The sequence below is a fragment of the Pteropus medius genome, unplaced genomic scaffold (assembly GCF_902729225.1).
Source record: "Pteropus medius unplaced genomic scaffold, Ma_sr-lr_union100, whole genome shotgun sequence".
NCBI lineage: Eukaryota > Metazoa > Chordata > Mammalia > Chiroptera > Pteropodidae > Pteropus > Pteropus medius.
The window spans coordinates 9,853,600-9,871,991 of record NW_024349519.1 but is presented as its reverse complement, the minus strand read 5'-3'; the positions used below and the strand labels follow the sequence as shown (position 1 = coordinate 9,871,991).

Below are 18,392 nucleotides of genomic sequence, written 5' to 3'. Positions count from 1 at the left end.
ATTTCCCTTTTCCATTTAATAAATTATTACAGTAATTGTGTAACCGGAGCAGTATGTATATTCATAGTTATAAGGAGGTACTATCAGAAAAAAAAAACTGTTATAACATCATTCATTATGGTGTTTTGCACCTTTAATTTTAAAAAGAAATTTTAAAAAGCAAAATCAAGTAAGTTGAAAGTCAAGCAGGAGCTAACTAGCTTATTTTGGGAAATGATCTTGGTTTCCTGACTTAAGGTTGATTATGGAAAAGAGAAAAATTCCAATATTTTATGTCTGCAAAAGCTCATTCCAAAACAAATCAGCCTCTTCAGGATTATAGTACCCAGGTCACAAAGCCACGTTTTTATTAGTAAAAAATAATTTGCAGCTCATTGAGTGAACTTTAAATGATGGTGTTACCTTACGAAACATAATATTGCAATTACTGGATCTGACATATGCTGGATAAATGCCAGCACAATGCAGTACTATGCTGATATAGTGTGAAATATATTTCGTGCTGCAGTAAAGCTGTCTATAGACTTCGAAAAACAAAGATATTTTGTCAGCAGTAACCAAACTGTATAAAATATTACAGTCATAAAAGACCACATATTATCAGATTTCATTTACATGAAATGTCCAATATAAGCAAATAGAAAGTAGATTAGTAGTTGCCTAGGGTTGGGGAGGATAGGGGTGTGAAGAGGAGAGCAATAGTTAAAGGGTACAAAATTTATTTTTGAGGTAATAAAAATGCTCTTAAATTAATTATTCTGATGGTCACAACTCTGTGACTATATTAAAAACCATTGGTTTGTATACTTTAAATGGGTGAGTATGTGAATTATATCTTAATAAAGTTGATAAAAAATCTTATTCAAAAAGCCTTTCTGTAAAACATGTGTTCCACCCAACTAAGATGTAATGTAAATGTTTATTAAGCTCGTTTTTTTGTTTAGAATAATAACTATATTCTTTTAATGTCCTTTTGTACAAGTAAAAGGAGGAAAAAACCTATAAATCAGGATATAAGAAAATCAGTCATATATTATTTATTTTGTGCCATTTATTTTTAATGTTTACAATAAAAGAACAGATTTTATGTGGCTGTTAAGATTTTGCTTATGATAAATGTTTGAAATGAAGCATTGAAATGTGAAATGCTTGTGAAATGGGCTGCTGCTTGACTTCTGTTGGAGGCAGATATTCCATGGGAAAGACACCCGTATTGCTTCAAATTCAATCTAGGATAGTTAACCCTTCATGTGCCACTTCTTCAGTACAGGATTTGCATATACCTCAAAGTGAGAATTATGGAATCTTGGTTTCATTATAGCTTTATTACTCTTGTATAGTTACTCACTAATTGCCAATCAGGACCTGATCATCTTGTCTCACCTTTTTTTATACCTAGCCACTCCTCAGCTTTAATTTTTTGCCATTATTTAAATCTGATGGTTCATTCAGCCCTTAGCAATTGGAAAGGATCTGGAGTTGGGCTGTAAGGAACCGCCTTGGTGGTTTACCCCACCCAACTGTACAGATACTATCATTTTCTATTGTCTCAGAGTAACATTTTCCAATGATTTTGTCTGTGGATTGTTCAAAGGCTCCTTTAAAAAGGCAAAGGTCTTGTGGTCAAATAAATTTATCATACACGGCTCACTCTTTCAGTCTCAGTGCACACTGGCATATTAAAGCCTCTAAGAACAACAACAAAAGCATGTAACTTTATTTAACCTAATATTTCCCACACTTATGTTTGAGTGACTCCTTCTAACTCTGCACAGAACCAGTCTACTTCAGAACCAACTATGGAAAATGCTGTCCTGAAGTCATAAGTCGCTGCTTCTTTGTTACTTGTCCCCAGCCGTGGCAAATCTCTTTACATTTCCTCTTTCTTACTGAGTGAACATGTTTGTTTTAAGCCACACTTCAAACTTGCCCTATTTGTTTTTCCTAGCAGTTGCCCAGTTATCACGTCTGGATTGCATTTGGCGGTGCTGACTGTGTGGTGCTCTGGATATCCTGTTTTCTTCATTGTTGGTTCTCCTAAAGCCTTTTGAAGCCCACAGTACTGCCCGATAGAGCAATCGGTCTTGTCTTATTGTGACTATTGTCCACCAGTTTGTTAACTACAGAAGGTCAAACATTCTTGACCGCAGTGCAGAGAATTCCTGGGTGGAGGGGAGGAGTGGAAGGCAAGGAGAATTATTATCCACTCCTCTCTTCAACAAGTGAAGAGTTCATTTTTGGCCAAATGAGGGAGAATAAATATTATGGTCTTGAACTGTCAGAGCTCCCTGACAGTGGCAACTCTCTAGGAGAGAGGTGAGAAAGACATTGGTACCACATTCCCTGGCCTTTCCCCTCTCCAACTGTCTCCACTTAGACCGGAGCAGCTATCTTCCTTTATCCACTCACAGATCCAGAAATTCCTGATTTGACTATCCAAATTAATACTACTTATAATTATTTGTAAGACACATTATTTACTCTCACATTCACTTCGTCGTAAATTTTTTTCCTTGCAACTCTATTCAGGTATTTTTATCTTGTTTTTCACACTATTCTTTTGCTTTTTTAAAATTTATTACCACATCGCTCAATGACCAAGTCCTGTTTATTCCTCAACATTCTTCATCATCCTCCACTTTGGGCTATTGGAGCAGCTGCTTGGCTTGTTCTCTGTGGCTCTTTCTTCTTACAGTCCTCCCCCTCCCCCGAAAGAGTCACTTGCCAAAACATAAGTCTGATCACATGGCTGCTTTGCTTTAAAGACTTTCCTAGTTCCCCAAATTCCTTTAACGGAATTTCCTGCAAAATCAGTCTCAAGTGACTTTGTTACAACCACATCAGACTGCACTGTTTCCTAAACCACAACTGAGTTAAGAACTCTGAGGGTTCCATGCACTGAAAACGTTTTGATTCCTCCACTGTTTCAGAGCTTAACACCACCACTCTGTAATTTAACATTTTATTGAATGAAATAACACCAAACTTAGACGTAAACTTAAAATAAAGAGCAGTTTTCTAGATTTTTCTGAATATCTCTCTTTTCCTTCTCTGTGAGTGCTCCAGCTTCCCTTGTGTCCTAAGGAAATGCTTGATCTGACTCGTGGGTATTTTAGCTCTGCCCTCAACACAGATATGACTCTGCTTTTGTTCAAAAGTTAACCTATGTCTGGAAAGTCTGTCCTCCTCTTAATCCATTTATTTAACTCTACTTGTCCTTCAGGGTTCTGCTTACAAGGAACTTCCTTTATAAAGCTTTCCCCGACCCACCCAGTAGTGATTGCTCAGTCTTTTGGTGTGAGACTCTTCAACAGCACTTGTTCTGCTGCATGACGATAAATTATCCATGTGTCCAGCATCCCTGCTCATTTCACCATGCTATATCATTAAATCCTTACAATGACCATATAATATTAAGTGTTAATTAGGATCCCCATTTTACAGATGAGTAAACTGGAGGGTCTGTCACCTGCCTCACACAGGCTGCTATTAAGATCTAATGTGACAATGAGTATAATTAATTTATAAATGACTAAGAACCATATGACTGGAAGGCATTATTATTTTTTTATACATTACTCTCCATGTGGTAATAAGTGTTCATGTTCTTCTTCTTGACAATAGTAGACAAAATTTATTATTCCTACATAAAGAAATCCTGTTAATGTTATTTAAAATTAAATTTTAAGAATGCTGCTATACTCAGATGAAATCCTCATCATGAGGAATCCCCTCTCCCCTGGGGAGAAGCTGAAGCTCAGTTGTCTGGAGGTAAAAGGCAAAGGCTAAGGCAGTCCCTGGTTGCTCCATTTTCACCCCTTTCTCTCATGCTTTATTTTTCTCACTCTCATTATTCTTGATGGAAGTTTTTAGTAGAGCTCAGACCATCTTATCCCAGGAAGAAAAAAATTATAGGAGATAAATGTGTGATGAGTGGTACAAAAAAACAACAACAGTAGCAATCTTTTAAATTTATTATGGAAGCAAAGAACATTGCCCATAGAATTTAATCTTTGTCAATTCAAAACAGGAATTTCTAGTAAAATAAATAAGACCAGTTTTCTTCCTCTGGGTCCTGTATCTATTTTATTGCTAGCAGGTCTTTCCCAGCAAAGCATTTCCTTTATTAGTATTGAGAGTTTTCATTAGCTATTTTGTGAGATTTTTGTTAGTGATCCTCATTAGCTTTGACATGGTCTTTAAATTATCTTGACATTTACTATCTTATTCTGTAATATTTTATGGTTAATTCTTAGTGTATAAGAGCTAGGCTACTGGTCATTACATGTTTTACAATATACACATTTTACAAAATCTCTTGTATCTTAGTATTTTCTTTATAATTTTATATAAATTACTGACATCCAATCTATTAGGCTTTTTAAAATATCTTTATACATATAAATAGGGAAACTAAATAAATATATAGATATCGCCCAGTTAATGGTAGATCTTTCGAGAAGCAGAAAAATACCAAGTTTTCATGTTTCTGAAAATAAAAGAATTTAATGAAATATTGTAATTTGGCTTTATAGCCAAACTCTAAAGAAAGTTTTTTTTTTAAATTCTATACTTCTTGAGCACATATACTCAAAGTATTGTCCAAGAAGCAAGAAATAAAGTAATGTTTCTGCCTCTAAGTCACTAGACTATGTAGTAAAGAATGATAATATCTAGTAATTTCACAGATTTAGCCATGTTTTATTTCAAAGTGTGTTATTCTTCCTATGTTCTTCACTCTAAAACAACATAAGCTAAAAAGCTACCATCCATGCAATAATATTCTTTAAAAATTATTGTGTGTAACTATTTGTTGTATTATCGTTATTCATTCCATGGTTATAAGGGCCTAAAATGTGCCAGGAATTAGGGATATGACAATTGAACAATACAGAAAAAGTTCATTATATTCAGATGAAAAAGGAAATTTAATAAATGTAAAAAGTATTAAAGATAAGTAAACAACCAATTTCAAGTAATGATTAGTGTGCTATTCCTTCAACAATTATTTTTTGAGCACCTACTCTATGCTAGATGCTGATCTATAAAATAAAGCATATCAGTAATGGAGAGCAAAGGGCAAGGGCAGCTATTATATTAGCTGTTCAGGGAAGGCTTCTCTGAGTAGAGGACAGTTGAAATGAGACCTAAGTAACAAGTAGAAGCAGAAGAGCTTCCCAGCCTGGATCCTGGGAGTCTTTGGATAGAATTTGGGAGGCCTGTAAACTTGGATAGGAAAAATAATTACATTTCTGTTTTCACTAAACCCAGACTGAAAATTAGCATTTTCTTCCATTTGGATGTAGGCAACAAACCTCGGTAATATAATCAGCACCTTTTACTTTGTGATCAGTATTTTCTTGCTACATCTCGGTTCTTACAGGTATTTTGAAATATCATCATTGCTTTGAAATTTTGGCCAGTCATCTGCCATATAGCAATATTTCCATCAGTGACAGACCATCTATACATTGGTGGTCCCATAAGGTTCTAATAGAGGTGAAAAATTCCTCTCATCTAGTGACAACATAACTATTCTAACACAGTACGACAACACATTACTCAGGTGTTTGTGGAGATGCCGCACTGCCAGTTGTATAACACATACAGTTATGTACAGTACATAATACTTGGTAATGATAGTAAATAACTATGTTACTAGTTTATGTATTTACTATTATCATTATTTTAGAGTGCACTCTTTCTACTTACAAAAAAAGTTTGCTGTAGAACAACATGCTGTGTTAAGCCAGCAGCAACCTCATACATCTTGTATTTACTGTGTCTCTTGATTGTATCATTATCTCTTGTTTTAATTAACCTCGTTTTGTTTTGTACAGTAACATGCTGTACAGGCTTGTAGCCTAGGAACAGTAGGCTGTAACATACAGCCTAGGTATGCAGTAGGCTAGACCATCTAAGTCTGAGTCTGTGTAAGTGCACTCTGTGATGTTTGCATGACAAAATCACAAAATGATGCATTTGTCAGAACGAGTCCCAAACGTATCCCCATCGTTAAGTGGTGCTCGACTGTATTTTTAACTACCCAGACTTTATCTACATTTCATAAAATCTAGAATAAGGAGGTTTTATATTGACAGTTTATTCTGTTGTTTCAGAACAATGAGATGGTGGAGCTACAAAGAATACGGATGAAGGATGAAATACGCGAATATAAATTTAGAGAGGCCCGCCTCCTTCAGGACTATACGGAACTGGAAGAAGAAAATATCACGTTGCAGAAACTCGTGTCCACATTAAAGCAGAACCAGGTAAGCTTTAGGAAGTTTTACCCTCCAGATGGGCCACATCTTCTGACTACCAAAGTTAAATCTTCTCTTTATTTTTCAGGAAGGAACCTGTCAAAATTTACCTTAATCTCCCTGTAGTATTTATGTGCTGAAATTTCCCGACCCTCCTATTTCAGCTAAGATTTTGAAGGCAAACCTAGAAGTAGTATAATTTTCAATAAAACTTCATTGGATAAGAATTTTAGTTTATACTTTAGCTCTATGTTATTTTTTTTCAGGAGTAAGTCAAATATGTTGTAATCAACTTGACAATTCATTAAAAGCCTGGATCTATAAACTTGTTTTGACTACGAGCTTAAGATCTCTCTTGCAGTCACTCCCCTCCTCCCTGTAAATTTATTTTATATCACACAGAGAAAGCAATTATGAAATATAAATCAATAAGAACAAAATTGTAAGAAAAAGAAAATGCCTGATTTCTTTTTTCAGCTGTAACCTGACTAAAAAGATTGCATGTGTACAGTTAAATAATTGTTTTGGTAGTGAGGCTGTTTAATTGCTTAATTTTTCTGATTTGTTTGTGTTGTGGTTTGTTATAGTTATTAGTTATAACTTTCTTCAGTCTAATTTTAGAGGACTTTATTTATGAATATAATTCTTTTAAGTAGTTAAGCAAAGCTGATTTGGATGTTCAGGATATTTTCAAGGTGCCTCCGCAATCACAACTTCTACTGTGGTCTAAACGCTATTATAACTTCTCAACACACTATGTGCCAGGCACTGTGCTAAGCTAGAAAGACACAAAATGCATAGGGTAGGATTCTTGCCCTCAGTAAACTTAGAGACAGCCCAAAATGTATGCTTCTATTTCTACTCCCTTCTCAAGTTGGTATCTCTGTCCAAAACTGTTATTGGTTTTGATAGATGTAAGAGTTAAGAGAGAAAAGGAAAAATCCAGAAGAAAAAAAAAATCCAGATATTGATACGATCAAAATTTGATTTCTGACCATTGCCACTTCCCCCTCATGGGGAGTAGCAGGAATAAGATGGGGAACAAGATATCTTTTAGGGACTGCAGGGGGTGGTTTCAGACCATTAAAAGGTTTACCAGGATGTCTACATGTATTTTTACCTCATTCTCTCCCTTTTAAGCACTGAATCACAGTGTGTGTGCTGAGAGTTCTAAGTACCAATGGTATTCCAGGTCTTGATTTGACTAGGGTCAGTGAACTCACAGTAGTGAAAATTAGACTTAGAAAAAACTTTAAAAAATATACTTCTCAGAAACACGTTTTTTGTGGTTTGTTTTTTTGGTTGCTGATGAAGAATATAGAAGATTTGAAGCAACTTTACTTGAAGTGCAGGTATTTCAAGCATTCATTACTCCTGATTCCTAAAAGTCCTCACTGCGCTCTGCATAGGCAGGAATGCAACCAAATAGCCTCACTGTAGTCTCCCATCGTGGCATGTGATAGACTAATTTACTCAGGAGGTTAATTTAGGCCAGTATTAGGTATTCTTGAAAGACTGCCAAGGTATCCTGTGAGTATTCATTAACCCAGATGCTGTTTCTGTGGGAATTTGTCCTATCAGTCTGGCTGATTACTGTTTACACTTTACCCATGCCCTTCCACCAGTAATTGACACATAGAAATCAAATGCTTAACTCAGAAGTTTTTTTTTTTTGGAGGGGGTGGGCAGGAAAATGTATACATCTCTTTTATTTTCTAGATGCAATATGGTAATTTTCCCAATTAAGTGTCCAATTGCTTAATTTGAAATAATTTTCCTTACAAAGGGCCATTCTGGCTTATTCCCTGACACATGGGTGCACTGTAGTTTCACACTGTAGTCTCTCCCAATTAAGAAAATGCTGGTTTGTCCCCGCCACCCCCACTGTTGGCCTTTATTTATAGGAGTTAGCATCTATCATAAATTCTCTTTCATAATATTTTATGTACAAATGCCACAGATTTTTTCAATCAAATGATGATGGCTGCCTTTCAATGTCAAGATTGGTCTAAATGTTACTTTGTCCTGAAGCTCTCTATACAAAATATACTCCCTCCTCCACCTTGGTTTCATTGTTTCTCCAAATAGCAAATCTACTAGCATTGTAAAATGCTGAGTTCAAAGAACTAGAAGACTATTTTCCTTCTGAAGCTCCATTTTCCTTTTAACTATTTATTATTTTCTAAATAATTGTTGTTGACATATCACTTCTTACTCCTTTTATAGTTTCTATATATTGGTTTGTTTATTTTCCATCTCCCCGCACTGGGATATAACACCTAGTAGAGAGCCTAGTAGAAGGCATTAAATAAATATTTGTTGAAAGAATGAATAATTTTTTTTCCGTTTCTTTTACATTCACTCTTCAACTTAGAGAGGCAACTATAATTTCAGGTTATTATAATTAATGAAACCAATTTTTATATGTGGTCCTAAATATGGAATATATGGGAACAAAGTCAAAGAGTTGACTTTGAAAACTTCAGCCACATTCCTCTGTGTGCTGATTTGGTTCTATGTCCAAAATAAAATCAGGTCCGACCTTATAAATTCATTTTACACCTTTATGCTTTTTAAAACACTATCTGGAAGAAGTGTATGAAGAAGCAGAAGTCATAAAGAGAAGTCAAGTCAAATGTCAGTTCCCCAACAGACCACCAGAAAAAACCCATTGATGAAGCAAAGCTGTTTATTAGACCTCTAGCGTAAGAGACTACCTCGACAGAAACTTAGTGGTGTCTCAAAATGGGAAGTTTCGGGAAGGATGTTCATAGGATTTTAGGATCTGGGCTGGGTGTAACATGGTGGGAAACTGGTTTGTATAGACTGAGGTCATAACATAATAGTTTTGAGTTGGGAAGTACAACAAAGGGAGAGTCTTGACATGAGTCTTGATGAAGTTGCTTTAGCTGGGTATCATCTTCCAAGAGCAAGTATTTCCTATAAGTTGCTATGTTTTTTTATGCTTGGTCCCAGTATTGTTTAACATAGGAACAGGATAATTTGCCTGGTCCCAGTATTATTTAATAAAGGGCAGGAAATTATGTTAGTTTCAATTTTTAGAGATGTGATGAAGAGAGAAGGGGAGAAATAATAAATTCTATGTCCCTAATATCTCATATATTAAACTAAAGCACTCAAATATTTATCTAAGCATTAGGAACCCTTGTTAAAATTAATAATTCAATTACAATTCTATTATGAAAAAAATTTCCTTCAGGGATGTATTTCTATATCAGGTAATAATATCATAAGATACCTATTCATATTCAATTCAGATTGCTTTCATTTAACCAGTATTTTAAGGATATCTTTCTATGAGGCCATATACTTTTTTAAGGACAAAAGTGGTCATTGGCTCATAGAGCTTACAATCCTAGTAGGAAAGACAGGTAATAAAGTCATAGCCATCCATGTAATTGCATATTAAAGCTTTGTATTAGGTTTGGCAATACAGGGCCAGATTAAAATCTTTAGAGTACCTAACTCCGAAAATATTATGGTACCTATTCCCAACCGTCATGTAATTAAAAATAAAAAGAGCTACAAACTATGAAGTTGCTATAAGAGATCCTAACAAAGTACTGCTTTTTCTCATGGTGACTACTTTGATGCTATTTTTAAAATATCAAACACCAAATTTTAAGTGCCTTCTCATTCTGTTTCTTGGTGCATTCAGTTTGCTGGGGCTCTAATCACATGATGCAAACTTACAATGATGGCACCAGAAAGGAGTGATTCGTTTGCCTGAGTGGGTCAACAGAAACTTTGGAGTTAGGATCAGATTCTTGACTTGAGTCTTGAAGAATGAACGAGAGTTTTCCAGGTGTCAATCTTTGCCTAAGCAGAGAGACACAAAACATCTAGGTGAATAGTATGAGTTTGAACCAGTGAGTGGATTGAGTGGAGCTGCTAAGATAGAGATCAGGTTTTATAGGAAATCTACCATCAATTAACTAAAAATCACAGAATTTAAAAAATCCACAATGCAAACTAAACTTATATCTTCAAGTCTAGCCTAGGAATCAGCAAACTTTTTCTTTAAGGGCAAGATAGTAAATACGTTAGATTTTGCAGGCCATACAGTCTCTGTTGCAACTACTCCACTTTGCTGTAGTGTGAAAAGCAGCTATAGACTATATGTGAACAAAAGAGTGTGACTGTTTTCCAATAAAACTAATTGACAAAAATAGGTGGTAGGCCGGATTTGGTCCGAAAGACACCATAATGTTTGACAACCACTGTCTAAGCCTTCAGTTTAACAAGGATTAAAGAAAAAAAGGCCTATGACACAAACTAAATTAATGTCTACAAATGTAAGCTATCACACAGTCTGGGAGCAGTCAGAGGACTGGTTGAAATACTAAGAAAGGTTGGCAGGCAGGTTCCCTGAGTTGTCCAGGGAAAGAAAAGGAGGAGGTCAGGAGGAAGATGACTTTATAATATATAAGCAGGCCTGTAAGAAATCACGACACAAGACACTGTTATCCCAAGCAGTTTCCATAATTTGACTTTTATTGAGTGATTCTATCATAGACTTGTGAAATTCCATTGACCCCGTATGCAGCAAGTGCTGGTTGTCCATCAGTGTCCATTGTTCCCTTCTCCTAACGTATTACCCAGTTTTTAACTGGACACTAGGCTACCCAGAGTAAAGACTATAGTCTTTACTTCCCTTTCAGCTAGGTGTTATATAACTAGTACTGGCCAGTGGGATACGAGGAAAAGTGATATTGGCAACCTTTGAGACACGTCCTTAAATGGAGAGGGTATGCCCCTTACTTTGTCCCACTTCTTGGAAGATGATTAAAATGGCAAGCACCCTTGGACCTTATGGACCAGAATAGGAGGCAGGGCAATAATGTAGAAGGATCCTAGTTTCTGGATGACCTCTTGGAGCATACTGTCACATGAGAGAGAGAAACAAACTTCTATCTCAACTAAGTCACTCTTGTTTAGTGCTCTGTTTAATCAGCCAAACCTATATCCTAACTAAACCTATATTGAAAACTGTTATCCTAACTTTTGCAAGACAAACCCTTGCTTTGAGATTATGTGAAGAAGAGGGGTGGGGATAAGGAGAAATAGAAATATATGAAAATGATAATGGTCTATGATCCCTATTTTTTAGATTTTAAGATCTTTTTTTAAACACAAGTTTAAACTAATATAAACACTAAAATAAATTACAACTAAACACGTTTATATTAGTATCTTATATCATAATGACTTTATTACTTTTTCTAGTTTATTTATTGTTATTCACACTAGTTTATTCAGAAAACGCTTATTGCTGAGTAGAATTCTGTGGAAGCACTATGAAGAAACAATGGATGACACCTAGATGCATAAAAAGGATTTCTTCTTTCTAAGGAGATTACAGTGTAGTCGTGGACATGGAATATTTACTGAAAAGTGGAAGGTGATAGGTGCCTTGGGAAAGGCCCCAAAGAAGGCATGTTGGTTTAGAGTAGGAATCTCTTTTACCTGTGGGCTTTCATGATCGAGAAAATGTTTGAGCAGGCTCTTTTTTGATATAATTCAAAAGAATATTACATTGATCACAATATATGTATAATTGTTATTGGATAATTGGTACAGTTTTTCCAGATTTTACCCTTAAGCACATAAAATGTTTCTTTGCTTCTTCATCTTACTCTTGAACATATTTTATTGAGAATATGTTCTTATCATGATCTTTTAACTAATTTGTCTCTGGGTATTAAAATTTCCTCATTATTAATAATTAAATAAAAGTAAGTAATAGTGATAATAAAATCTTCTCTTCGTTATGAATAGTCTCATAAACAATTATAAAAGAAAAAAATCCCTGATTTATTAGGCTAATAGTGTACCCTTTTGACCACTGAACCCCATTAAAGAAATCCTAAAATGGGTACCTTTTTCATCTCTGCTAAGAGTTGAATTTATATATATATATATATATAATTTCTAAAGAAACCATTCTGTGTTACCTTCACAGTGTATACACAGTGTGCTTTTAAAGATACTTTTGTGGACTAATGTTTTGATTTTTTTTTTAAATGAGTGGGTCCACTAGAGCAGAGGTCCCTGATTCCGGGCCACAGACTGATATGGGTCTATGACCTGTTAGGAACCGGGCTGCATAGCAGGAGGTGAGCAGCAAGCGAGTGAAGCTTTATCTGTATTTGCACCTGCTCCCCAGTGCTAGCATCACCTCCTCAGCTCCTCCTCAGATCATCAGGCATTAAGAGTCTCATTGGAGCACCAGTCCCTGGTGCCAAAAAGGTTGGGGATCGCAGCACTAGACTGCCTAATAGCAGTTTTGTAAGACCCAAATTTTAGTTTTATGAATCTTCTCTATCCTCTCTGATTCAGGTTGAATATGAGGGCCTAAAGCATGAGATTAAGCGATTTGAGGAGGAGACAGTACTGCTGAACAGCCAGCTGGAGGATGCTATCCGGTTGAAAGAGATTGCTGAGCACCAATTGGAAGAAGCCCTTGAGACCTTGAAAAATGAAAGGGAACAAAAGAATAACCTGCGGAAGGAGCTCTCCCAATATATTACCCTCAATGATAACCATATCAGCATCTCAGTAGACGGACTCAAGTTTGCCGAGGACGGAAGTGAGCCAAACAATGATGACAAGATGAATGGGCATATCCACGGGCCCCTTGTGAAACTGAATGGAGACTATCGGACTCCCACTTTAAGGAAAGGAGAGTCTCTAAACCCTGTTTCTGACTTATTCAGTGAGCTGAACATTTCAGAAATACAGAAATTGAAGCAGCAACTTATGCAGGTAAGAACTTTGTCTGGGACTATTTGAGTGAATTTCTCAGATTACATGTAGCATATTGTAGGATTTCTTATTCTCACATTATAGCTCCAGATTATTTTTATTAAATATTGCTTTTTCAACTAGCAACTTTGAAAGTACAATATTGTAGAAAGACACAACAGAAGAGATGTTGAAGAGAAATCTGCCATTTGCATTGCTTTAAGAAATTTATCTCTTAGAGCCACAAATTAAATTGCAGTCATGTATGAAGAGAGAAAAGACAGCAAGCATCTTGATGCATGTCTGACTAATAAAAGAATTCAAAAATTTTACATGCAAGTGAAATGACAGAAAATGAACTTTTTCATTACAAGCAACTGTATGTATAACTTCAGGAATAATGGTTACACTTCACAGCAATACTTAAGCTTGAAAAACTATGAAGGACTTTGTATATGCTAACTAGCCAGGATACCATATAATTAAAAATACAGTGCAGGTATAAATCTGAAACCAAGGAGTTCTTATTCCAACATAAACAAGACCTTAAATTTTTGGTATCATCAAATCAAATGTCTTGTGAAAGATCCCACATTTAAGCTTGTCTCATTGTGAAATGCTTTCTAGAGTCTTGCCTCCTTGCCGTACCTTAGTCCAGTGCTAATTGAAATCTTGTCTGAGGAACAGTATCATCACCATCACCATTACCTGGGAGCTTCATAGAACTACAAATTATTGGGCTCCACACAAATCTACTGAACCAGGAATCTGGTTCAACAAACTTATTAGGTGATTAATTTTGAGACTTAATCTTCAAGGTTCTTTGCATATAGCTGATAGAGGCTAAGACTCTGACAGTCATTTTTATAGCAAACAGTGCTATTTCTACCTCTACAGAAATGATGAATAAAAAATGAAATTAGCATAAATAAATAATAGACTATAGAACCAATGAAGTTAATTTATTATGAGATTTACTTTTAATAGTACATCAGGAGTCAACATATCCTGCACTTCATCTGCCCCGTGCTTTTGGCTGCTAAAAGAGAACATGTTTTCACCATATTTAATTTGAATCAAGATAAGAGGGCATGGCCACTGGGAGAAAATGAATTACATACAGACTTTTACCTGACTGCAAAGTCCAGTTCTGAATAGATAATACTTTCCTGTGTCTTTTTGCTTGGTTTACACTAATATAAGTAGGTTGATAGTGTAGGAGAGGGAGAAATATCCTCTCTTTTCCCTCTTAGTTTTTCTGACTGACCTAAGGATTAAATTGATGTAGACAGATTAACAGGAGAAAAAAACAAATTTATTACATGTGTACATATGGAGGTTCCATAAGAATATGAGACCCAAGGACAAATGGGGCAGTTGAGGCTTATATGCCATTCTGGAATAAGGAAAGAGAGGCAAAGGTCAGGGATTTCCAAGGGGAAGTAGGCATTTCACAGATAGATGAGAAAGAGCAAATATGTGGTAAACAAATAATGGGAAACAGAGGGTTGTCTAACAAACAGGCTTTGCTAAGGTGGTAGCTCTCTTCCTGGAGCTGATTTTTCTATCTGAATTCCTTTAGGCGGGTAAGTGGGAGGTAAAAGGCTCTTGTTTTGTTTCCTAAAAATAACCAGCTTAAAATAATCAATATTCTAAAAAAGGCATATTTTGGAGTGGCAAACTCTTCTCTCCCAGGTGCAGCACTGAATTATTGAATAATATGAACATTTATGTACCAAAATATGTGAGTAGTCACACTAAGAAGAAAAAATGAGGACCATGAAAGGCCTTATATCACTCAGGTACAGTTTTGCTGCTCAGGGAGTTTAGGGATGTCTTAATATTGCCACCAAATAAGTTATGATAAAACTTTTATTTAAAGCCACCTTAGAGTTTGAGAGTGTGGCTGTCATTAGTATAGCAATTGTTGTACAATTAGGCAACTCTCAATTTTGTGTACTTCAGCTTATGACATCAGCATACTTTGGATATGAGAGTTTGTATTCTTATAGTTCTCTTTTCTCTTAGAATTTCTTTTGGCCTGGATACAAAGCACTGAATTTGGGAAAAAGCTGCCTTCAAATCAATGGGCTTAGTTAATGTTGAGTTTGTAAAGATGTCAAGGGGTGCAGGCAGGAATATAACACCCTATACCAGGAATACGCAGTTTTTAAGATTCTCTTCCTTAGGATTAAAGAAACCCTTTGAAAACAGCATACCCAGGCCAAAGCCTTTTCCTGTCTTATAAGGCTCTGTCTATGCAAGTAAATTATGTTTTTTTTCATCTATGGGTATTTACTTAATCTGGTTCTGAAAAGTGTTACTGAACTAAAGGAATTTGTTTGCCTGTGCACATCAAAGCCAAACGAGACAGGAATAGGAGTTTGGAGTTAAGAAAGGAAAGGTTTATTTAGGGGATTGGCACCAAGCCCAGAGACACAGGTGAGCTGAGCTAGTGCTCAAAGACTTGGCTCCTCAATGGCCTCTACAGAATAGATTATATAGGAAAAAATCATTAGTCATGATAGCTAAGGGAGTTGGGGTCCTGGGCTCTGCTGATTAGTCAGGCTAAGGTAGGAGGCAGTTGATCATTGAATCAGGTGCTGATTCAGCCATGGCGTCGTTCTGTCTGGTTTCATGAGGATGTGGTCAGTAGGGTCATTCCACTTTCATGAGTCCAGGGCTGAAACATAATTGAGGTCGAGATATTATCTTCAGTTTGACTGAAACTTTGCTCTAGATTGGGGTCTGGTTATTGTATCTTTGTCATGGTCGATAGACCCGGGGCTTTATACTTAAGAGAGTTTGATGCTGACCAGAACCTACTGTCCTAAGGGCTTAATGATTAAGGAAGTAGATGGTGGAGTATGTGCAAAGGTGGAAGAGTCTGTGGAAGAAAGCAAGTGGGTCATAGTTCTATTAGACTGAACAAAGCTAGCTTGAATTAAGGAAAAAGTCATACTAAAGAAATGAAGTTTTTGTGTAGTTACGAAAGAAAAAAAAACTATGTCTCTGCCTTGGGTTTCAGGAATGTTGAGTGAGTTGCTTCCATCTGAGATGCATTCATAAGGGGGAAGATAATAAATTAGCCCCATTACTAGTTTCTACAATGCCTTTTCGAAATTAGAAAAAAAGGAGGTCCCTTCTTTAAGATATCATACTGCCATCTGCTGGGAAGTGGTAATAATAAATATAAAAATTTACAACAACTTTAACTTAATGGTGCCCCTTAGCGTTGTATGGTATACATCCTGCAGATGATTACGTCGTAGCCCTGGTGAGAATCTCATACCTCCTTTGTAGAGTTGTGAAGACTGAATGGGATGGTCAATATGAAACCATGTGTAAGTCACAAAAGTTTATGTTATTATTATTGTATTAGAAATTGCCATCAGTTTATGACATGTCATTACCACTTGCACTTTATATAAAGTCAATACATAAAGCCTAGAAAGTAGAGGAAAAGGCAAGGGACGGTAAGCCTATATCTAAATTAGGAGGTGCTTTTTTCCCAGAGCAAATCAAATTGAGTATTTCACTGAACTGTGTTTCTTCCTAGGGTATGAAATAAATTACAGAAATATTTTAAATTTAGCCAATTATGCTAATTTTCACTAACACAGATGCATATAAATTAATATATATATATATGAAAAATACATATAAGAAAACATTTTATTCACCTAAAAGTCTCTATAAACTTGACAATAGACTTTGATAGTGAACAGCTCAATTAATGTCTTTCTTTATTTACTAAGAAATTTTTCAGGATATTGTTGGAGAAATTATTTTGGCTTTTTGGTGCCCTCAAGACTCAGTTATTTCCAATAGATTATAATTGACATTTTCCAGTGATAGTCAAGTACCTTAATCAGTTTTATTAGAATGAAAAGAAGTAGATCCTGTCTGTAAAAACTAAGTTTCTTAATCTATTTAAAGAAATCTCTATGCTTGTGCCAAAATTTTTGCCTTTGATAAATAGCCTCTGTTTAACTTCACATCAGAGAGAGTCAATCTAAGCAGAAGTCTTTGGATTTTTTTTCAGTATCACAATAGATATATAATTTCACATGTAATGTGAGAAAACAGTCATGTTTCTATAAAACTGAAATTGATGTGTCTTGTTGTATGCTCCTGGATGTGGAATAACTATTCATATTGTGTTTAGATCTACTCTATTAAAGACAATTTTGATTTTTCCTCTGATGATGGTAAGTGGTCAATTCGCTATATGATCGTAAGAGTTCAAATCAATTTATTTCTATATATTTGCTTAATTGGTTGATGATTATAGCAACTGTATGTGGTAAATAGTATTATTATCTTCATTTTACAGATAGGCAAACTGAGGCACAAATATGTTATATAATTTACTCAAAGTCAAAAACCTAGTAAGTGGACTTGCTACACAGAAAGAGAGTCAAATAAATCAAATGTTATCTCTTCTTAACAAAGACAGAATATTTATGGAGTAAAATTAATTAAAACAAGATTGGTCAGTTCTTGATTTTTTAAAACTTAAAGTGTCAAATATAATTTTCCTAGTACAAAGTTGATAACTTAAGTAGTTAAAATATTACGGGCTTTATAGCCAAAGATTACCTTTGTAAAAGTTCTATTGGCAAAACATATCTAAGAAGCCTTACTTTTCTACTATCAGTAAACGTAAAAAGAATATCTGGAATCACAATAATCAAGGGAAGAGTCTCTATAGATTTTCTTAAGAGCTTTATGGAGACATAATTCATATACCACACAACCCATCTATTTAAAGAGTATAATCCAGTGGTTTTTAGTATATGCACAGAGCTATGCAACCATCACCACAATCAATTTTAGAATATTTTCATCACCCCAAAAAGAAACATGTACCCATTAGCAGCCATTCCCCATTTCTCAGAACCCACTATCCCAGGTAACCACTAATTTGCCTTTTTTCTTGGTAGATTTGTCTATTCTAAACATTTTCTATAAATGGAATTATATAATATGATATCTTTTGTGCGTGACTTTTTTTCACTTAGCATTTCATGATTGAGGCTCATCCATGTTGTAACATGTATTAGTACTTCATTCCTTTTTATTACCAAATAATATTTCATTGCATGGACATACCACATTTTGTTTATTCATTTATCAGTGATGGACATTTGAGTTGTTTTGGTTTTTTGGCTATCATGAATAATGCTGCTATGAACATTCACATACAAGTTTTTGTGTGCACATATGTTTTGATTGTCTTGGGTATGTACCTAGGAGTGGAATTACTGGGCCATATGGTAATCCTATGTTTCACCTAAGGAACTACCAGACTGTTTTCCAAAGCAGCTGCACCATTTTACATCTCTACTACCAGTGTATGAG

The 18,392-nt window shown here is 35.4% G+C and overlaps 1 protein-coding gene across 11 annotated transcripts in view; it reads left to right on the top strand.

Annotated features, from left to right (window-relative positions):
• Positions 1-18,392, top strand: part of BICD1 (BICD cargo adaptor 1) — a 167,754-nt gene that overhangs the window by 110,625 nt on the left and 38,737 nt on the right. For all 11 annotated transcript variants that reach the window (XM_039882349.1, XM_039882344.1, XM_039882352.1 and 8 more), the window contains 2 exons: positions 6,120-6,272; positions 12,624-13,049. In XM_039882349.1, coding sequence (XP_039738283.1) covers positions 6,120-6,272; positions 12,624-13,049 — 579 coding nt within the window. The remainder of the gene's footprint in view (positions 1-6,119; positions 6,273-12,623; positions 13,050-18,392) is intronic.